At 45.8% G+C, this 23,085-nt stretch overlaps 1 protein-coding gene and 1 pseudogene across 1 annotated transcript; one reads left to right on the top strand and one right to left on the bottom strand.

Moving 5' to 3' along the window:
* Window positions 1-870: 870 nt before the first annotated feature.
* On the bottom strand, window positions 871-22,027 carry CSD2 (copper/zinc superoxide dismutase 2). Its single transcript, XM_087378807.1, has 8 exons — window positions 21,643-22,027; window positions 21,477-21,538; window positions 21,329-21,368; window positions 21,149-21,244; window positions 21,001-21,032; window positions 20,819-20,894; window positions 20,574-20,627; window positions 871-1,133 (listed from the first exon to the last, which is right to left on the bottom strand). The coding sequence occupies exons 1-8, from the start codon at window positions 21,866-21,868 to the stop codon at window positions 1,108-1,110; spliced, it is 612 nt and encodes a 203-aa protein (XP_087234933.1). The 5' UTR covers window positions 21,869-22,027; the 3' UTR covers window positions 871-1,107.
* LOC147898205 (uncharacterized) lies at window positions 3,897-4,583 on the top strand (annotated as a pseudogene).
* Window positions 22,028-23,085: the final 1,058 nt, after the last annotated feature.

Below are 23,085 nucleotides of genomic sequence, written 5' to 3'. Positions count from 1 at the left end.
ACATAAAATCAAAAGAAATTAGAACAAAGCAAGGGTAAATATAACCCATTTTAAAACACACAAAAAGAATTTATATTAATTTAAACGAAGTGTCAAATGAACATTGGTACAACTCAATGACCAATATCTCAACCATAGACATGGGAGGAAACCATTCAACCATTCTAGTAGCAAGCATTTTACTGTTGATGGAGATGGAAAATCCTTGTTTTCAAGGGAAAGAAAATTTTTGCAGACTTTTTATTTCAGTCTATCATTCAATAAAGCACGCTGAGGAAAAAACGTGATCTTGATTGTTGCAAGCCTAGACACAAAGAGCACATACATACACCTTCATATACTACAATAGAGTCAATCTTGCAGCTGAGATGTATAAACATAGGACTAAGAGGCTACTATCTCCTCCCCTCTTACAAAGTGGATGTGCAAGCACCTCCGGGAAAGCAGTTGGAGTCCACAATGTCTTGCATGGTATTTGGCAAAATTGCTAGGGCACAATAGAACATAAAAAACCATACAAATACTTCCTAATAGCACTCGGTCCAACTGATGCAAATCAAGCAACAACAAGAAACCTTGCTTCAGACTGAAGACAAGTGGCAAAGAGTGCATTTTACAGCAAGATCAATTCAGCACGTAAATTTACAGATAGATTACAGTCAATACATGAAAGAATGGCAAGTGTCTAATAAGTGTAAAACGCAGTTGCGAACTCCTTGGTCTAATCATCTATGTGCCTAGAGCAAAAGCATTAGCCTGTCCTTCAATTTTTGAAATGGCCTCCACACACACAATACTCTCGTACAAAGTTTCTCTTATATTCAAAGCAACTGTAGGATTTTAATTAGAGACAATTGACAAGATGAGATATAGCAAGGTTAATATCAGCAAGTAAATTAGAAGTAAAATTACAGAATGATACATAAAAGAGCTCTCAAGTGTGGAGACAAGCATCAAACTTAATTAGAGTACCAATATTTGAAAGTCCAATTCTCCGCAAGCATCAAATAGTAAATGCTAGTACTCTCTTTAAAATATTGGAATGGTACTCAAGTTGATGAAGCTTCCCCGACTCATACCCAGCCAAAGTTGAATCCAATGATTATACTACTGTGGCGATAATCCAACAATGCCTGTATCCAAAGATTAGGAGAACATTAGCATTCAAAAAAAGGCACCAAATTAATGCATATTTTGAAGCAATTTTGCCAGTACAGTTATTACGACGACCAGTCATCTCATGGACTGCTACGCTAAGCCTACATCTGGAGAACAGAAGGCCAAAGTGACTCTAGATCAGCTGCCGCTGAGCCTTAGAGCAAAACCCACCAGCAGCCATATGGGCCCACCCTGACCCTCAAGTCAGCCTTATCCTAGCCAATGAACAGCAGACCAGGTCAAGAGCATATATGACCCTTGCTTAGCATTATAAAAGGCTGGTCTCTTCACTCCTCAAAATACTCCATTCAAGGGTTACTGCATAGGCCATTGTGGGCTCATGCACACAAACTTCTGTTACATCCCACAATGACTACTGTATGTATGTACCTAACCTAGGTGAGAAAGAAGTATTATTAAGAGATTTACTTCTGAAGGACCAAGAATTCGTTGGTGTTCCAGCTCTATCTATCAGGTCCAAGGTCTCAAGTAAGTTCGTAACGTGCATGAATCTTCCTGTTTGCAGGATACTCAAATTGTGGTGTTTTGTGACTTGGAAGGATCTGCTTCTGCAGTTATTTTGTAGCTGCAAACAGTGTAGTCATATGCTGCATGCATAAGAGTGATCAGACTCTTCTAAGGCTAAGGCTTTCAGCATAGTGCTGCATGCAGCAGCAGGGCGCAAGCTAAGGCTTCTTGCAGTGCAATGTAAGGCTGAGGGTTTTTCTTTTTTTGGATGATTTTGCAGGCAGCAAGATGACTCGTGATTCGCTATGGGATAATGTTTCTTTTGAGGCCAAGTATGGTGGCTCAGGTGCTCAAAAATGGAAGTGCAAGTTATGTGGCCTTTCAAAAACTACCAGGCTGAAGGCACATTTCACGCCCACTAGATGTTGCGTTTCAGGTCATCACATATCTGTACAAGTCAAGGAGTATGGGGATTACACCTCTGGGCGTAGCAAGATACCATGGATAGCACTGTCCTCTTCTATGGCACTTGCAGCAGGGGGAGAATTGAGGTGCTGGTATGCATGCACAGAGAGATGGTTTGAGGGACTAGGGCTCCACATGGACAAACTACCTCCATTCCAGTACAGCATGGATGATCGATTCTCTCCCCTCCTATCACACGAGGTCAACCAGGTTATCCGGGAGGATCTATTACAGCTACACACATTCCGGACTTGGTTGGGCCCGAGTGATCTTCCAGTGAAGCTGGGCTTCTACAGAGATCACTTCTTACATATCACACCGGCGGGTTTCATTGATCCACCAGGATACACGCAGATTCACCTACCCCACTCGCTGAGGATCTCTCTTGAGCAATTCCGGATCTCTTCACACAGACTTCGTATCGAGAGCGGCAGAGCAAAGAGGTTACCCAGGGAGAGGCTCATATGCACACTGTGTGACACTTTTCTACTGCCTCTTCAAAGATAGTTACAAGATTTTGGCCCGCTTCCTCACTTCCTCTCCTACCTAGACCAGCGGTGCTTGGCTAGTTTCATTCATGAGGTGCTTAGACACCACGAGAGGATACCCCGAGCACGGAGACAGGAGCAGACCTCTTCCTCGACTGATACCTCTCAAAGCTCTATCACGGAGTTCTTTCAGCCAGATCACATAGACCCCCACGAGACAAGACCTCGACATGACTGTGACCCGACAGCTGAGACAGAGGGTTGACACACAGATCACACTTGGGGACATCCCCTCCTTGTTTAGAGTCGAAGACTGACCGATGGGGGTCACAATCGCCCTAGTTAGACGCAAAGCTGTGACCAAGAGACGTACCAAGACTGCACCTCCGAGGGGCCAACAGCACTCTATTGCCGACCTCTTGCCTCCACTGCCTCATCCATCCTAATGTCCTGTTGCTGATGAGGATGATGATGATGATTATGATTATGATGATGTTGATGACGATGCTGAGATTGATATATAGTCGACTATCGACATGACTATGGTGTACTTAGGACTTAATACTGCCATTTTGCATTTTTTGCATTCTACATTGGTGTGGATGCTCGTTTAGTAGCTCCACTACCACAGCTCATTGTATCAGGATTTTCACAGTCTCATAGATCCATCGGTCTTTCGAAGACTTTAATAAAGTTTCTTTCTTTCTTTCTTTCTCACACCTCAGGTTTTGGTGTTGATCTGTATAAGCAAGTGCCTGAAGACGTTTTCAACCAACTCAAAAGCTGGAAGTCCAAGGTAACAGGAATCCCCATCAAGGATCTCCCAAATTGGAAAGCCATTCGAGAAGATGCGGGTAACGCAGTTTCCAAGAGATCTCGCACTATCGCAGAGGACTTGAAGGAGGAAGATGCTTGTGATGTTGATGTTGTCAGTGGTGATTCTAGCTCAACACCTCGATCGAAAAGAACTAGTTTGCATATGTATAAGCAAGGGCATTTGAAGGCAAGGATGCAAAAGGCTGCCATGAAGGAGGCGACTAGTCAATTCATCCAGTGGGGGATGTCTTTCAACATTGCATGCACGCCTACTTGAAAAAGTGCCACAAGAGCCATCTCACGCATAGTTGTGAGTGGGATGGTCTCTCTTATACAACCTTGTGCAAGTCACACCTTCGCAAGGAGAAGGAGTCTTTGGAGAGGGAGCTGAAGCCATTAAAGGCCACTTGGGAGAAGTATGGATGCACCTTGTTGTGTGATGGTTGGTCAGATGTGAGGAGAAGTGTATATAATATACTCGTGTCGTCATGCAAAGGCACTATGTTCCTTGGTGCCATTGATGCATCCATGGCAAGCACCATGGTTACAGGACTATTTATTTGGTCTCATATCCGCCAGGCTATCGTTGAAATTGGACCTGAAAACGTTGTGCAGGTCATTATAGATAATGGCTCCAATTGTGTGTCTATGGGACACATGCTTGAGGAAGAGTTTCCTAAGATTGTTCGGTCACCTTGTGTAGCCCGCATCCTTGATCTCTTGATGGAAGACATAGGGAAGCTTGGTTGGGTGAGCTGTCTTTTCTCTACAGCATCAACCATGGTGAAATTTGTCACTAGAGGCCAAATGTTTTGAGCATGTTCAGGGCAAATAGTGATTTGGAGCTCCTTAAGCCCACCACCACACGCTTTTCATACATGCTTATTGTGTTGGAGAGGTTGCTAAGAGTGCGACTTGGCCTGTCGCGCACTGTGGTGTGTCGTGAGTGGTGTACTTGGGATGATGTTTGAACCCAAGTCTATTGCATTTTCTCGAGCAGTTTTGCGAGACAGTTGGTGGCAAGATGTAGAGGCCTTGGTGAAGGCCCTAAATCCTCTACATAGTGTCTTGAGACTCACAAATATGGAGGGTGGCACCATTGAGCTTCTATATGAGTTCATGGACAAGATTGGAGAATCCTTGGATGCTTGCATTGTTCTAGAGCCCAAAAGGTTCTTCGCTAACTAGGAACCAAGCATATTTTGCCTTGCTGCCTGCATAATATTTATTTATTTTCCATTACACAAATTGCAATGCTTGCTAAGCTCGTGTTGCATCCTTAACCTTTGAACTCTTATCATTTATGTTGTGTTCAAGACATTAAGCAGATATGGAACACGCGTTGGGATTAGTTTCATACGCCTATCCACGCAGTCGCACATATATTGCATCCACTTTGGAGTGAGAGCCAGGCCTTGTGTGTGGAGCTTGAGGGTCTGACAAAGTACATTACTACATTGGTGGATGGTAATGTAAATCTTGTGAAGAAGCTCGACGATCAATGTCTCATGTTCCACAATAGTATCTCCATGTTTGGAAAACCGACTCCTTTGCTTTGTGACACACAGTTGCAGCCAGTTTCTTAGTGGGAGAAGTATGGCATTTCTACCCTAGAATTGGTAGGGTTGTTATCTCTTTTGGTAACATATTTCGTTGTTTGTACTGTACTCTTTCTATGTCTCTTTCATTGAATATTTGCACTTCTTTGTAAATTGCAGAGACACATTGCCACAAAGGCTTTGTCGCAGGATTGTAGTTCTGGCCCGTGTGAGAGAAATTGGAGTACTTGGACTCTCTTTCACACAAAAAATAGAAATAGGCTCTCCACTGCACAGTTGGAGAGACTTATTTTTTGTCATTGCAATTTGAGATTGCTGGAGCAAAAGGGGAATCCCATTCAGCCACAACAAGTCATTCCAGATAGAATTCACATCAACAAAACCAAGGACGTTCCAAATATTCGAGAGGAGGAGAGACATTTACTCCATGCTATATGAGGAGATCAGCTCCATTTCATGCGACACGATCTTCTAAGAGGGCTCGTACCAATGCTGGACCACCTCTAGCAAATACAAGTAGCAGTGTTGCACCACCTCCAACAAATGATGACACATTTGAGAAGTCATTCGTTGCTAGCGAGAGCGAGGATGAGGAGGATGTTGAGGATATGGAGGATGAGTCATGAGCTTTGCTACTCTAGTTAGTAGTACTTTCATATTTTGAGTTTTGACTCTTGACTACTTAAGTACTTTCATCTTTTGCTATGTACTCTTTTTTTTTCTTTTCGAACAACACCAGAGTACCTATTTAGTATTAGCATCATTGCAGCTTTGAAAATTGAACCATGTCACCATTGACACTTGAATGTACAATGATGTGTTTTTAATTTTCAGAATTAGTAAGATATTTTAAGAATGACATTTCAAGTTGTAACTTCTAAGTTCTCGCTGCTCAGTGACATATCCAATGTCTATGAACTATGTTTCATGAGTTTTCTTCAAGTATTGGAGCTCTGGCGGTAATAATCTAGAATGTTTTGAATATATTTAAATACCCTATTATGCACGAAACATTTTTACAGACCTTTCGGGTTTGTGCAGAAACATTTTCGAAACTGCAAAACTCATTTCGAAACATTTTCGAAACTGCGAAACTCATTTCGAAACTTGCTGTTTCGAAACTCCTGACCTACTATGAAGCAGACTAATGCTCAGCTCTAAAGACATCAATTACCATTAGCCTAGATCTCCTTTTGAGACCTAGCAGTTTTGCCAGAAACGTTTCCAAAAACGGGTTTCGCGGGTTTCGTTTAGAAACACTTCCAAATTTTGCTTGGGGTTTTACCTAGAAACTCGTAAAACATTGTATATAATATACTTTATTATTAATATATAAATAATTACATAGAGATTCTCTCTCTCTCTCTCTCTCTCTCTCTCTCTCTCTCATCCGTACCTCCGTAACACAGCTGTACCTCCATCCATACAGCCTCACCCGTACCTCTCGTCCATACAACCTCTCCCGTACCGCAACCGTACCTCCGTACAGCCTCTCCTGTACCACAACCGTACAACCTCTCCGTCCCCTCAATCTCTCCGTCCGTACAGCCTCTCCCATCTGTACCTCCATACCACAACCGTACCTCTGTCCTCCATCATCCGTACCACCTCCGTACCTCCCCCCGTCAACACCTCTCCATCTGTCCATACCTCTCGTCCATACCTAGTCCTAGTCCTCCCTAACCCTGAGTTGGGCTAAACCTCCAATCCAACCCGGGGGCTAGGTTAAGCCAAGGGATTCATCATACAACCAACTATGGACTTGCCTACCCTCTCCTCCAAGTCCCCCTCAACTCCCTCAACTCCTTCAACATCCATCAGGACTCGGTACTCTACAGTTGCAGCCATGACACTCTCTCCATATGTACGGAATTACCAACAAGAAGGCTCAAAACGACCCATCCACGGGCAACAGGATCAGATTTTTATCTGCAGCAGGCAGTGAGAGAGCTACAATTGGAGCTAAAGAAGCAAAGGCCCAACTTCACATCCCGGAAGGACCTAGTAAGCAGGCAGTAATTGATGAGGCTGTAAAATCTTGTAAGGATTCCCAACCTACCCTGCAGCTAGTCTCTACAGTCAAAGATCTTGTTCACACTGAAGTACAAACTGCTAAGAAGGAAGTGATTGTAGAAGTGGACAACAAAGCAAGTCTATCTGATATTCAAGCAGAGATTAAAGAACACGAAGCTAGATGTGATAATGCGCTGAAGATTAGAATAGGGGGGCTCCTAGAAGATTGGTACAAAGAGGACACATATAGTGAAATATTGACAAAGATCAAATCAAGCTTGCCCAACATTGAATAGGTGAATGATGATGAGCAAGATGATGACAACTCCAGGCCAGCTTCTATTTTGCACTATAGAGATCATGCAATCCTTACACTGAAGTCAAAAGATATGCGGATCAAGCTTCTTCGACAATCTTACAAGCTGAAGGGCACCAAAGTATGGATAGCATTGGAGCTTACACAAACTCAACTCAAGATTAAGGCAACTGAATTAGCTAAAGTCAGGGCTGCCAAAAAGGATGGAAAATGGGTAGTTTACCATGAAGGCGTAGCACTAATCAAAGAGTTTAAATCAAAACCAAAAGACTCTCAGTCTTAAACTAATGTATGGCTGTTTACTCTTGCAGAATATCATGTAGGGACTCTAAATGATAGGGGTTGCTTTTTGCACTCCTTGGGAGCTGCCATGTGCCCTTCCTAAAGCAGATGTACTAGAGGTTTCTTGCTGTCCCATAGACCTTTTGGTTTCCAGTGGATGTCAATAGACTTTCTTTCTTTCTCATAAAAACAAAAACATGTTACACCATTAAATTGGAATATATAATAATTATTAACCACAAATTAGTGATTTCTCTTGAACCTAGAGATCCCGGACTCTTACCCTCTACCATTGGAGGTGACGCTCATGATCTTGTAGCCCCGAAAAGGGGGTCAATCTTCGCAGTGGGCTCACATACGCATCTAGTTTGGCAATTCCAATTTGCCTCCACAAGGTTGGAGAAGTGGACCCCAACGGTATTTGATGTTATGATGGGGGATCGTGTCTCATGCATGATGGAAGATTGGATGGGCCCATAGGAACTAGATCTTTGGCTCGCCCATGGTGCTGAAGAGAATTTCCTGTTGAGCTTCACGAGGGAGAAGCCTATCTTTGGATTGACAGTAGGGGTTATCATATTGCCCCCTGAGACAGGGATTTTATATACGTAGATGAATCCATGAACATTCCCAAACTCATCCTCTAAAAACAACATAGTGCAGTTTCAATCTCACAATAGTCACTCATAAGATTGAAAACCATAAACTCCATCACGCATAGTAGGGACTAGCTACCACTGACATCATCAGCGCCCAACAGTGGGTGTAGACCATAGTATAAAAATACGCTCTCACACATACAAATCCACACACCCACACATACTTGAACATCCATTTATACAAAGTCTTCGTACTGAGTTTTTGTCGGCACTCCGGTGAAGGGTAGACTCGGCCATGATGAAGGCTAGCACTAAAGGAGAAGGCTAATCAAAAAGTAGTCCAAAATCTCTTCATTCAAGCTGCAACTGCTTGTGAAGTCTAAACAATTTCATTTTAGTCTCTCCCAAACAGCATCTAATCTAGTTGATAGGGCAACGCACCATTTAAGATAGAAAGAATTATTGCAATATCAGCAGGCCCCCTGAGACAAGGATTGATCAAGCACACTACTGGCCACGCCAAAAGTGAGCTCAGATATTCGGAGTGGACCTCTCCTTCATGTTCCAATGGGCACGGAAGATTGGCATAGAGCAGGTGTCCACCCTGGTTCGCCGACACACAAACACGGACTACTCGCCCTCCAAACCCCCCTCAAAATCACAAAAGGCAGCTTTTCTGAAACAAGCACCCACCCACAGGAGAGCCTTGTTTCTTGATTCCCCGTCCTCATGAGTTGGACCAAAGTTGTCATCCTGCTTCAACATGTATCCACTTGCTTGGTACTATTTCTTTTTGTTTTTCAATAGTATGCTTATTAAGAAAAGAAATGTTTTCCTATACTGTTCAGTTACGGACAATGGGGACTAGGTCTAGCATTTGAGGGTGGATCCCCTTGCTTGGGGTTATGGGCATTGGTGACCCACAAGAGTGATGGCCTCTCTTTGAGAGGGACATCTGGAAACCACACCCCACCTGAGTACCCAAACATGGGACCAATCAAATGCACAGATTGCATACCGACCTAGGGACCATTCAAGAGAATGTTCCCTGAGCTTTGGGTGTGGGCCTGGCAGCATGCCAAGAGTAATGGAGATACAAAATAAAACAACAAACAAATGAGCTCAATATGGCTCAATTATGACCTTAGAGTACGTCAATAGATAGCCTAAGCTGTTAGGAACCCGTGGGTGCAATCAGAATTGAATTTTGACAACTTTGAAATTTTAGGGTTTTTGGGAGTGACACGTGGCAGCTGACACGTGGCAGACTGCCACATGGAATCTGAGCTGGCAGGTCAGTCCACCTGTCCCACACATGTGGCCCCAAATCTGGTAGATTTGGGACAGGTTGTGGGCTGTCCTCTTTGGGACTGCAGCCCACCAAAAATCTGGGACAAGTGTCCACCTTTCACTCTAGGCTTGGGGGGGAGGGGGGGCTGAGCCTATAAAAGAAGGCCTCTCCCCTTCATTCCTCACATGAGAAATTCGTCACTTTTCTTCTCCCTCCTTTTGGATGATGCAGCAGAACCTCTCCAGCTCCTTGGGTGCAGCCAGCTTCTCCCCAGGCCATTCTCTCACCTCAGCAGCACTTTCTCTCTCTACAACAGCACATTCTCTCTCTACAGTTCCAGCCCCTCCTCTCCAGAAATCTGCCCCCTCTCAGCTCTTCTGGAACAGCAGCAGCATCCTCTCTCCTTCTCCTAGCCTGGAGCAGCCACAGCCCCTTTCTCTCTCCTGCTGCAGTCTTTCTCTCTCTACTGCAAAATTTCTCTCTCTACTGTTCCAGCCCATTTCCCTTGCAGAAATCTGCCTTTCTGTGCACCTCTGGAACAGCAGCAGCTCCTCTCTTACATCCCCTCCCTTTCAGATCAGCATTGGCACTCTCTCTCTACAGCTATCACTCCATAAAAGCTTTCTCTCTCTAGCCTACAGGCTGTTTTTCTAAGCTGTTCTCATTCCAGCCCCATTTCCACACTCTCCTCACCCAAGGTAGCCTCAGAGGCATCAAGGACTTCATCTACAAAAGGGTCAAGTCACAAAGGGAGCCTGTATTGTCAAGTTTATCTCATTTACAGCACTATTTCATGTTGTTTCTACTATCTTTCTAGAAACTAGTGCTTGTCTCTAATGTTGGATGTAAGTGGTGATTGTTGCAGGCTTCCTCCTTGTGGATTGGGCAAGCCAAGAGTTGAAACCTGAGCTTGGAGTCCTCCTTTTTGTTGTCTACCTTGTACATATGCTCTTGAGTCTTGTATCTAGATCCTAGGTTTTCACTGAGTTCATCAGTTTGGAAGGTGCATTGCACCTTGGTCTTGTATCTCCATTTTCAAGAATAAAGTGAGCCTGGATACGGGGGGGGCGTCTTGGCCCCTCAATCATATTGCATTTTCCAATGATGTGACTTTGTGTTTAAGCTATATAAGTCTTAATTCCAGCTTAATTGCAAAGTCTTAAGTTCAAGTATATGTGTTTGGCAACTCGCAATCATCTCATTCAAACGCCTCTGCAAAATCCATTGTCTGAATTGATAGAAAGCACCGAGTAGTTTACATTGGTATCAAAGCTTAGGCAGTGGTCCTGTACTCTGTGCTTTCTCTTGTTGAGTCTCTCCTTCATTGAGTCATCTTGTCATCATGGCAGCCAATGGACCTGACCCTCCTCCTAACCTGCATGAGTTGAGTGCTCTCTTGGCAAACATTGCTCAACAGGTTCAAGTGCTGGAAAGCAGCCAAGCAGAAACTCATGACATAGGGCCCCAATCCCAAGGAAGAGGCCGTGCGGACAACACCTACTCCAACAAGGAGGAAAGATCATCCTCTTCTTCCCCTCCTCGAGGTAGACGGCGTCATCGGAGTCCATCTCCTTCGAGAAGTCCACAAAGACGAAGGTATGCAAAGCATAAGGTACCTCTTGGAGATAAGCTCTTCAAGATTTACCAAGTACAAGGAAGAGGACAAGCCCGAGGTCTTGCTGGCCTGGATCCGAGACCTCAAGTATTTCTTTGAGGGGGACAAGTACGAAGACAAGGCGAAGATCCGGTTTGCCGTCCTGCACATGCAAGACCGTGCTTCACTCTGGTGGGCAGCTATGGTCAACATTGGACAGCAAGCCCACACCTGGAAGCGCTTCAAGAAGAACTTGATGAGGCACTAATGCCCCAGCCACGTTCAATCGACTGATGGAACGGTTGTTCAAGAACTATAGACAGTTCACTGCCATCTTCTTTGATGACATCCTCATTTTCAGCAAGAATGAGGAAGAGCATAAGGAACATCTAAAGATTGTATTTCAAATCTTAGCTGAAAATGCTCTTCACATCAATGAGAAGAAAAGTGAGTTCTTTCTTCCTGAGATTCACTATCTTGGTCACATTATCTCACGAGAAGGTGTCCGTATGGACCCAGCCAAGATACAGACAATTATAGAGTGGCCTGACTTGAAGAATGCCCATGAGGTAAGGTCTTTTCTAGGCCTATGCTCATATTACCGAAGGTTTATTTGGCATTTTGCTGAACTTGCAGCTCCTCTACATGATCTCACTAAGAAAAATCTGAAGTTCAAATGGATCCAAAAAGAAAAGGACTCTTTTAATGCTCTAAAGCATGCCCTGACTACAGCTCCTATACTTATCATTCCTGACTTAAGGAAACCATTCCTAGTAGCAGCTGATGCCAGTGGCGATTGCCTTGGGGCTTCTCTTACCCAGGATGGTCATGCTGTGGCCTTTGAAAACCGACGGCTAAGAGATGCTGAACTTCATTATGATATCTATCAAAAAGAACTCTTAGCTGTAATTCATGCTCTCAAACTTTGGAAACATTATCTTTTAGGGATAGATTTTCTTGTAAAAACTGATCATGAAAGTCTTAAATATTTTCTAACTCAACCTCTGATCAGAGAGAGACATATGAAATGGTCTACCTTTCTGCAATCATTTCATTTTCAGATACAATATACTCCTGGAAAAGAGAATGTAGCAGCTGATGCCCTTTCTCGTAGACCACGGCTTCACCATATTTCAGTTCCCTATCATGATGAGCTAACAGCCCTCAAAGAATTCTATGAGGGAGATGCTGATTTTGCTCAGCCATGGGCACATTTGAAAGATGGAGGCACCCATCATGCCTACCACATCAGGGATGGCTATTTATTCGTGGAGAACAAACTATGTATCACAAAGCAGCTTAGATCTAAAGTGATGGAGGAAAGCCATAACCCACCCTATGCTGGTCATAGGGGTATTGTGGCCACTTTTTCAGCCATGGATAAATTTTTCTATTGGCCTAACATGAAAAAGGACACTGCTGCCTACATTTCAGCTTGTCTCGCATGTCAAAAAGCTAAGTATGAGAGAGGAAAACCCAAGGGTTTACTTCAGCCCCTACCCATCCTGAGAGACCATGGGAACACATCACCATGGACATCATTACAGGAATTCCCAGAACCAATCCAAATCATGACATGATTTGGGTGATAGTAGATCGATTCAGCAAGCAAGCCCACTTCATTCCTTGCAGAAAGAATCTCAAGGCACCTGAAGCTGCCCATTTATTTATTAGACACATCTTTAGACACCACCGCATGCCCAAGTCTATAGTATCAGATAGAGACTCAAAGTTCACTACCGCATGCCCAAGTCTATAGTACCCAAGTCTATAGTATCAGATAGAGACTCAAAGTTCACTAGTAACTTCTGGCAGGCTTTGTTTGAGAACCTTCGAACTCTTCTAAGTTTCTCCTCAGCTTTTAATCCTCAAACGGATGGCCAAACTAAAGTTACGAATAGTACACTCTTGGATTTGCTGAAATTTTATGTGCATGACCAGCAAACCTTTTGGGAGAAATTCCTTCCTCTTGTGGAGTTTGCTTATAACAACACAATTCATTCCTCCACTGGAAAAGCTCCTTTCGAAATTCTATATGGTAGATCTTTACCAACTCTACTCATGCAAACAAAAGAGAAAATCTTTGCCGTTGATCAATTCGTGGAGGATTATGACTCTGCTTATGCCACGGTTCGAGCAGCCATTCAAAAGGCACAGGAGAAACAAAGAGCAGCTGCAAATAAAAGACGGAGGGCATTTGCAGTGAAAGAAGGCCAATGGGTCTTATTGAAATTTGAGAAAGCCCGGTTAAAAACCAAAGTGGGCAAAAAGCGCATCTACTTCAAGCTATCCTTTCAATATTATGGTCCTTTTCAGGTGTTGCAGGTAATAAATGATGTCTCAGTCCGATTGAGAATTCCAAAGCATTGAAAGATCCACAATGTCTTCCACGTAAGCTTGGTGAAACCCTTCATTGGGGAACCACCTCAAGAGCCCACACTGGACGATGCACATGAAGTAGAGGACACTGAGATCTTGTTGATCCCCGAGCAAATTATTTTGCATAACTTCACTACGGGACGTCGAGGCACGGCTCGCAAAATGTACCTTTTGAAGTTCACAGGGCTGCCATCCACCGATGCCCAATGGGTGGACAGAGCTACATTTCAGGAGTGTCCTGAAATCCTAGATGCTTATGAGGAAGCATTTCAGTTGCGGACAACCGAATGAAAGACGGAGGGAATGTCATCCTGCTTCAACATGTATCCACTTGCTTGGTACTATTTCTTTTTGTTTTTCAATAGTATGCTTATTAAGAAATGAAATGTTTTCCTACTGTTCAGTTACGGACAATGGGGACTAGGTCTAGCATTTGAGACTGGACCCCCTTGCTTGGGGTTATGGGCATTAGTGACCCACGAGAGTGATGGCCTCTCTTTGAGAGGGACATCTGGAAACCACACCCCACCTGAGTACCCAAACATGGGACCAATCAAATGCACAGATTGCATACCGACCTAGGAACCATTCAAGAGAATGTTCTCTGAGCTTTGGGTGTGGGCCTGACAGCATGCCAAGAGTAATGGAGATACAAGATAAGACGACAAACAAATGAGCTCAATATGGCTCAATTATGACCTTAGAGTACGTCAATAGATAGTCTAAGCTGTTAGGAACCCGTGGGTGCAATCAGAATTGAATTTTGACAACTTTGAAATTTTAGGGTTTTTGGGAGTGACACGCGGCAGCTGACACGTGGCAGACTGCCACATGGAATCTGAGCTGGCAGGTCAGTCCACCTGTCCCACACATGTGGCAGCATGCATGGCAAGTGGCAGGGCATGCAGGCCAAGTGTTTGGCCCCAAATCTGGTAGATTTGGGACAGGTTGTGGGTTGTCCTCTTTGGGACTGCAGCCCACCAAAAATCTAGGACAAGTGTCCACCTTTCACTCTAGGCTTGGGGGGGAGGGGGGGCTGAGCCTATAAAAGAAGGCCTCTCCCCTTCATTCCTCACATGAAAAATTCGTCACTTTTCTTCTCCCTCCTTTTGGATGATGCAGCAAAACCTCTCCAACTCCTTGGGTGCAGCCAGCTTCTCCCCAAGCCATTCTCTCACCTCAGCAGCACTTTCTCTCTCTACAACAGCACATTCTCTCTCTACAGTTCCAGCCCCTCCTCTCCAGAAATCTGCCCCCTCTCAGCTCTTCTGGAACAGCAGCAGCATCCTCTCTCCTTCTCCTAGCCTGGAGCAGCCACAGCCCCTTTCTCTCTCCTGCTGCAGTCTTTCTCTCTCTACTGCAAAATTTCTCTCTCTACTGTTCCAGCCCATTTCCCTTGCAGAAATCTGCCTTTCTGTGCACCTCTGGAACAGCAGCAGCTCCTCTCTTACATCCCCTCCCTTTCAGATCAGCATTGGCACTCTCTCTCTACAGCTATCACTCCATAAAAGCTTTCTCTCTCTAGCCTACAGGCTGTTTTTCTAAGCTGTTCTCATTCCAGCCCCATTTCCACACTCTCCTCACCCAAGGTAGCCTCAGAGGCATCAAGGACTTCATCTACAAAAGGGTCAAGTCACAAAGGGAGCCTGTATTGTCAAGTTTATCTCATTTACAGCACTATTTCATGTTGTTTCTACTATCTTTCTAGAAACTAGTGCTTGTCTCTAATGTTGGATGTAAGTGGTGATTGTTGCAGGCTTCCTCCTTGTGGATTGGGCAAGCCAAGAGTTGAAACCTGAGCTTGGAGTCCTCCTTTTTGTTGTCTACCTTGTACATATGCTCTTGAGTCTTGTATCTAGGTCCTAGGTTTTCACTGAGTTCAACAGTTTGGAAGGTGCATTGCACCTTGGTCTTGTATCTCCATTTTCAAGAATAAAGTGAGCCTGGATACAAGGGGGTGCCCGTCTTGGCCCCTCAATCATATTGCATTTTCCAATGATGTGACTATGTGTTTAAGCTGTATAAGTCTTAATTCCAGCTTAATTGCTAACTCTTAAGTTCAAGTATATGTGTTTGGCAACTCGCAATCATCTCATTCAAACGCCTCTGCAAAATCCGTTGTCTGAATTGATAGAAAGCACCGAGTAGTTTACAAAAGTGAGTTAAAATGTGCACGAGCTCCATGACCGTGCACGTAGTCAACTGCACATGATCATGATCCTTCGGTAGTTGCAGAGGAAAGTGGACTTCCTTCTAGTATAGGAGCACATGTTCTCAGCATCAGACATCCGACGGCGCCACCACCTTCTTTTGAGTAGAGGCCCGGAGGTAGGGTCTCCTGCCGTAGAACGGAGCAGAGGGGTTTGTTTCTCGATCTAAGGCGGTGACCTCAGAGGTCTACGATCAGGGTGAGCTTGTCCCAATGCGAGCAATCTGGATGGGAGTCAGGATGGGAGAGTCCAAGATTGGGATCTTGAATGAGTATGCCCCAGCATGCAGATAGCACCGTCCGACCTTTTGGAGGAGGCTGACAGAGTGTCTTCCATATGTTGACTCTTGGATTGTTGGAGGAGACTTCAACAACTTGAAGTTTGGGGAGGACAAGCAAGGTGGTGCCTCCTTCTCTAAGATGCCAACAGCAGAGCAGAGCACAAGGGAACAATCCATCTTCACGATCACTGGCAAGGACCCGTGGAGAGAGCCAAAGTTCAGTAGGATCCCTGGCAACCTTTTCTTCTCATTCGGCTAGTGGCGACATGAAGGATTGCTTGAGAGGCTGGATTGCTTCTATATCAAGGACTAGGCAATACATAGACGCAGCTCTACAAGGATTCTAGCAAGTACCACGATGTCAAACCACTCTCCAACAATATTACACCTGGAGCAGCCGCCGTGATCCTCCTCAAAAGGGGGTCCGCATCCTAGGGGACCTACTGCAGGATGAGGAGATGAGGAGATTCAGCTAGTTGACCATTGAAATTTTTAACATGCACAACAGTATGATTACTTTACGTGCAGAATTTGGCTTGATCACACTTTGCGGCAGTCAAATCATGTCCGCTTATTGTTACCATTCTATCCGGGATGTGTGTCTATCTGTGTCTGCCTCTATCTCTTCGTGCGTGCGTGCGTGTGTTTGTGAGGGTGTGTTTGTGGGAGTGGGGGTGGGTGGGTGTGGGGGGGTGCATGTGTGTTGCTCCTCTAAATCGCATCTGCATGTGGGTAATGGGTGCGTGTGTGTTGCTCCTCTGAATCACATCTGCCACCCATGAAGTCCAGCCCTAACAAGGTACTAACTCTGGCTGCTATTGCTGTCTCATGCCCTTAGACGGAGGAGGGCTCTTCAAGAGCGAGAGCATGCACTAGGACAAGACCTCGTCTCCATAGCTACAGTGATTACGGGATCCATAGGGCATTTTGCATACTGATCCATAGGAGATTCTAGAGCTGACCACGGATTTCTATAGTCAGCTCTTTCAAGCGGAAAGGGTGACTACAACTCGTCTTGTGGCCCGGGAGTTAGTTTGGGACCATCTTCCGACAGTAGTCTTGCGAGAGTTGTGCAGGAGACTGGAGGAGCCTTTCACGAATGAGGAGATCTAGGAAGCCCTCAAGGCCCTTCCAACCCATAAATATCCTGGCAAAGATGGCTTGACTTTGGCCTTCTTTAGTAACTTCTAGGAGATCATCTCCACCCCTTTCCGTTTAGCCTGCCATGAGATCTTTGACGCGGGTTCCCTTCCTCAGTCCCTGAGCAGGGGACGGATTTGTTTGATCCCAAAAGGGGAAGATAGGTCAGACATCCAACAATGGAGACCGACCACCCTGCTTGACACACGAGCAGACAGATGCTTATCGGTGGACACACGGGCAAGGCCTTTTCTCTCTCTCGCTCGATCAACAAGGGCTGTCCCCTGGCTCCCTTTCTTTTCCTTTTTGTGGCGGAGACACTGGGCTACTACTTGAGATCGCAAGTGGCAGGCCTCACGAGGTTGAGGCTCCCAATCAAACAAAAGGAGCTGTTAGATTCTGAGTTTGTAGATGACACAACCCTATATGTAGAGGGCACCACTGTGAGCTTGGAGAGAGTCCCGGGAGCACGAGCCTTGGCTATTTGTTGTGAGGCCTCGGGTGCACCGATCAACTGGACAAAATCCATCGATTTCTTCACACAATCTGCTTGGCAAACGATGATCATGCCGCAAGCATTGGAGGACTTGAGCATCATTGATCCGGAGATGCAAAGCAAAGCCATCTTGGGCAAGTTGGTTGTGCGCAGCCTCACCCCTAGTGCAGAGCACTGGAAGCTCCTCTTACAACGAGGACTTCTTAGGAACACCCCATGCACGGGGGGCAAGGGCACCAATCACACAAATGGATCTTCTCAAAGGCCCCCATCACGGGGAACAGTTCCCCCATGATGAGGAGCCTACATAGGGTCTAGCAAAGATTAGCAGGTGGCCTCGTCCAAGCTCAGCCCCGCTGCAGAGAGGAGTTTGAGTGTCATCCCCTCATTTGGCACCCGGGATCAGGAATCAAGAATCAAGATGGACGTATGCTCGAACAGCAGACTCGCATTGGATGGACACAATGGGACAGCAGTCCAACTTGCTCCTTTAGCAATTGGAGTAGATTACCCATGGAGGCAAAGGCGAGGCTTGGAGCCATAGTGCATATGCGAGGGGCAGGGCAACAGATGAGGGAGAGAGATCGTCGACCTCGCCATCCCTAAGCCTTGGTGGGAGGGACTCCGCATGTGGATGGATAGTAGTTGGTTGGGTCGGTTTTCTCGGACCGGGGTCCCCTTGAGGATGATGATCCACCGAGATAGCAAGTAGCCTGATTTCTTCAGTGTAGGGCACAGAGGCTTGCTTCAAGCACCCACTGAGAGACCCAAAGATGGATGGGGGTCTGAATGGGATTCATTGGTAGATGATCAGAGTTGTGGGCCGATTGGGGAAGGAGTGGCACATTGATCCCCCCAGTATTCTAGGGCAGGATGTCCCTAGATGACGCCTTTGGCTTTGGGAAGGTAGGCCCCTGAGGGAGGTCCAGTGGGATTCGGGACAATGGTTTTGGCCTTCTAGGGCGGGCCACACGGAGCAGGTGGATGAGGTGCCCTTCTTTTCCTATACCACATGGATTTGCAGGAGGCTTCAAATGGACTCTTCGACATGGACCTCTTCGAGGAAGAGGCATTGGGTGGCCCAAAGGGTGCCCCAGGAGGTCCTGTCTAGGTTTTGGACACACCTATGCTCAATTTGCGGCTGAGGAAGATATCCTACTTCTTCTGGCTAGCCGCCCATGGAGGCTTTGTCCATAGGCCCGTGGTCGGAGTAAATGTGGGTGAAGGGGCATTGTCACTACTGCTCTGTTGGAGTTCTGGAGACGATCCCTCACTGTCTTTGGAGCTATCATAGAGCAACGAGGATCTGGATGGAAGCCCTCAAGATTATGACCCGCATGCAGAGCCTTCAGAGAGACTACACCTAGGGGATGGTAGCCTGGTTGACTGAGGGAAGTCACGTGTTCAACATTGATAAGGTCTCTCCAGCTTACCGAATACAGGGTCAGAGCATTCAAAGGATAGAGTTCTATGAGGCGTTTCCTCCTGCTAGCTCGGATCCTCACTCCCCTCCGAAGGATAGCGTGTGGGAGGTGGTAGCCAGTGTCACCGCGTGGAACATTTGGGTTGCTCGCTGTAGTCTAGTGATGGGTGAGCACTTGGTTCCACCCTCGACTACCTTGGTCACCATCTGACAAGATATCATCTACACCCTGCGCTCCACCTAGGAGCGTGGGACGCCGGGCTCTAAGGCGACTGTTGCAAGGTGTGCACGTTTCTGCAAGCTTGGCCTGCAGGAGTTTTTTACATATTCACTCCACGAGGGATTTGCTGGTTGTATAGTCCCCCCACCTGGCTGTTAGCCCCTGTACCAGAGATTCCCTAGGCAGTGAGCTGGGTTTCTAGGCTGGGTTTTTCTTCTTACAGCCTTTTTCGGTTTTTTCCACACTCAGCACCTTCAGAGCTGCTGTTTTGTATGAAGTTTTTCAAGAATTAACAGAAGGTTCCTTTTATTGCAAAAAGAAAACAAAACTGCCACTGGGTCCCCCGTGTCCTGGGGCTTACAACTGGGGAGGTGACCATTCTATTCCACCTTTACATGCGTCAGACCTACTCAAACTTTTATAGCATAGGCACAAGAGAGTCATTGCAGCTCGAGTCAAAGCCAAGATCACACAGATGGTATAGCCTTCGATCCACTTGAATGGCAAAGGATAAAATTTGGTTGGGCAGCTGAGGAGGAAATGGGCCATCAGCCCCCACATCCACCGCCAACAACTCAAGATTCGAGGACATGAAAGTAACAGGTTGGATGATCTTTCTATTAAGATGAGAAAAATACCCTCTTGTGCACAGATCGTGCACCCCACAAAGAAACAAGACAAAAGCCTTGATACAGCTTTGATACTTGGTCTAATCTATACCACTTAGCGTCCATTTGTCCAAAGTTCATTTCCTTTTGGATTCTCAAACCACCAATATCCTGGCTTCACTAGCATGAAAGGCTTAAAGGTGGAAGAATTGAAGTTTGGGTTAGGCTGACTATAGAACGATCTTAACACAAGGGGTAAATGATATGGAAGGATGTCGTTCTTTGCCTAGCCACACATGTTCTAACAATGCTAATCTAAGGATAGATTTACTGCCCACGTTGATCATAGTGTTTTCGCATCTGCCTTGCATTGCTTCCCAACTTCGAGCCCCTAATAATGACTGGGCAAGCACTATATTAAAACATTCAGACCTTGTGCATTTAAGGGTCAACTATGAAGAGCAGACACAAAGCATCCGTCATCCACACAATCCCATTGGGCATACATAAAATACGCTCTCCCAAAAACTGTTGAACTAGTAGCTATATGCGATTTCTTTGTTCTCATAAAAAGCCCCTGAAATCCAGCAGAAGATCTGAAACTATAAGCTAAATATCGGCATTCCAAGATGGACAAGTGTAGCATGTCCATAATACAGGAGCAGTGTACTAAGCAGGCAAAGCAAAGATCTATGAGAATAACACAAGGACAAAAAGGAGGCGAAGAGACAAAGCTAGTATTAAAAAGGAGGGATTTTAACAATTTACCACAAGCAAGCCGACCACCAGCATTACCAGTACTGAGGCTTAGTTCATGGCCGCCTGCAGGAAACATTCCATCGTAAGTTCTACATTTTCACTTAATCATTTCACTCACTTTTTACAGGAAAAGACGAGCTAGCAGGATTTTAGAAACATGCAGTTGAGAGATTACTCCTAAAATAGGTTCGGTATTGGGGAAAAAATTTGTGGGAAATGGATTGCTTCACAAAAATCACTGCTACCATTCTTACCCTTTCCAAGATCATCCTCTAATTCGTGAACCACAAGGGCCCTGCCAATAACTGAATTTGGCCCCGCCAATGGGATCTGATCGATTCAAAATAATTCAGAGTCAGCGAAGGCAACCCAGCTCAAACCTCAAGCATCAACCCCCACCGCAAGCACATAAGTTTCATCGGTTTAAAAAACTCACTTGGGTATCAACGATAGTGGCTTCCGCAACCCCTGTTAAACAAAACAGAGGATACTTCATCAGATCTCAGGATCATACGCATTATTTCAAATCTTTTTAATACTCTTATCGTGGAACGAACAACCAAAGAAGGAAAGCATCCACTTACCATCCTCCCCAGCAATTATATTCCCGAGGTCACCAGCATGGCGAACCTTGTCCTCGGGAGCACCATGCGTCAATCCCTTGGGGTTGAAATGAGGGCCTGCGAATGAATCAATAAGACAAAGATTGCTGGCCGCTAGAAACGAGATGCCAGAATAACAAGTAAAATAGAGACAGACCAAACCTGTTGAAATACATCCATTTGTGGTGTCTCCGAACTCGTGCTGCAGTACAAAAACCAAAAACTCTGTGAGCTGATTCCCGGCTTCCCGTAGCCTTTCGGAGTTCTAAACATCCGTGGAGTACGAAGGGCAGTACTAGACAAGGCTTACAAGATGGAATCCGTGTTTGCCAGGTGTTAGACCAGAAATCTTCACTTTTACAGTTGTAGGACCTGTGCACAGCAAAACGTTGACCCGCTTAGACATGATAAAGCCGCTTGCATTGATTGCACAACTAACGCGGCAACACAAAACGCTGCGATTCAGAGGCAAGTACCGTCGTCTTCTTGGAGCAACGTAGCGACGCCCTCGACGGTAGAGGAGCCCTTGAGAACAACGACGGCCTTCTTGGCAGCTGCGGAGACGACAAGGGGGCGGGAAGAGGGGGGAAATTGGGGGGAGAGGGAGACATGGGGGAAGCGAAGAGGGGAGCCGGAGAAGGAGGATTGGAGGGGGAGGCAAGAGGGGGCTAAGGCTACGAGAGGTACTGTTGCTGCGGCCATTTTGGGAGGGATATGAGCTCAAAAGCGGCAATGCGGGTATCGATGGAGAGCTGTGAGGGAATGAGGCTATGGCGGATGAAACCTCGAAGCAGCAGAGGCTATGGCTGCTGCTCCTCTACAGTTTGCTTCTGCGGAGGTGAAGAAGATGATGAAAGGTGAAGATGATGAACATTAATCAAAATTTAATCTCGCTAATTTTTTCCTTAATCTTAATTTAATCACCCTCGTGGCTCCTAAAAATTCCGAAAATCTATACCCCTCCATTGATTTTGCATGGGACTTTTTGCATTGTGATGTAGCAACCAATTCCCACATTGAAATTTAGATTAAAATAAGAGATGTGGAAAGTTTTGCGAAGAACATGTTTCATTTGATAGCATAAGTTGTGATAGAGGCTCACACAATTTTTTTTTTAATTATTAGTAGATTTTTTTTCTTTTTATTTAAAAAAATCAAACGCCCCTACCTCAGCCGCCCCTCCGCCTCCCACCTCCCCTCGCAAGCTTACCTCCATGTCCATTGCCACCCGCTCAACCATCAACTCACCCCCTCTCCACTGTATCGATTGCCTCCTACCTCCTCGCAAGTGTCCCTTCTCCTACGCAAGAACGGAAGCCATAGCCCTCTACATCAAAAGTAACTCCCGTCCCCCCTAACTCACCCCCTCTCCACTGTATCGATTGCCTCCTACCTCCTCGCAAGTGTCCCTTCTCCTACGCAAGAACGGAAGCCATAGCCCTCTACATCAAAAGTAACTCCCGTCCCCCCTCCCCCTTCGTAACTCCCCCCCCCCCCTCATAACTTCCAGCTCCTTCCCCCCCGCCCCCTTCGTAACTTCTAGCTCCTCCCCTCCACCAAGCTCTCAATCGAGCTCCTCCCCTTTGCCCCTCCAGCAAGCTCTCAATTGAGCTCCTCTCCTTCGCCCCTCCAGCAAGCTCTCAATTGTTGGCTAGTGCGGTAGGATGGCAAAGGTGGATGGCAAAGTAGATGGCAAAGGTGGCTATGGCAGAGGGCGAATCATCAAGCAGGACGGAGGCAACATCGTGATCAGCTATGCTACGGCTTTTTAACGACCTTAGGACCTGCATCTAGAAAGATCTCTGATTTTTTGGTTACCATTGGCACATGGCTTTCATAGCTCCCCCAATCATACCACTCACGGCCCTTCCCCCCCTTCACCCTCCCCCATGGATTAATGGGCTAATGGATTTTTTGGT

The sequence above is a fragment of the Dipteris shenzhenensis genome, chromosome 9 (genome assembly GCF_047967505.1).
Source record: "Dipteris shenzhenensis isolate YYH24624 ecotype China chromosome 9, Dip_SZ_1.0, whole genome shotgun sequence".
Classification (NCBI taxonomy): Eukaryota; Viridiplantae; Streptophyta; class Polypodiopsida; order Gleicheniales; family Dipteridaceae; genus Dipteris; species Dipteris shenzhenensis.
The sequence above is the reverse complement of the archived record's forward strand: the minus strand, read 5'-3'. Positions and strand labels throughout refer to the sequence as shown.

Coding starts and splice junctions, on each gene's coding strand:
- CSD2 (XM_087378807.1), bottom strand. CDS start 21,868: ATGGCCGCAGCAACAGTACCTCTCGTAGCCTTAGCCCCCTCTTGCCTC. Junction 21,245..21,328: donor AAATGGATGTATTTCAACAG/GTTTGGTCTGTC, acceptor ATTCATTCGCAG/GCCCTCATTTCAACCCCAAG. Junction 20,895..21,000: donor CCACTATCGTTGATACCCAA/GTGAGTTTTTTA, acceptor TGAATCGATCAG/ATCCCATTGGCGGGGCCAAA.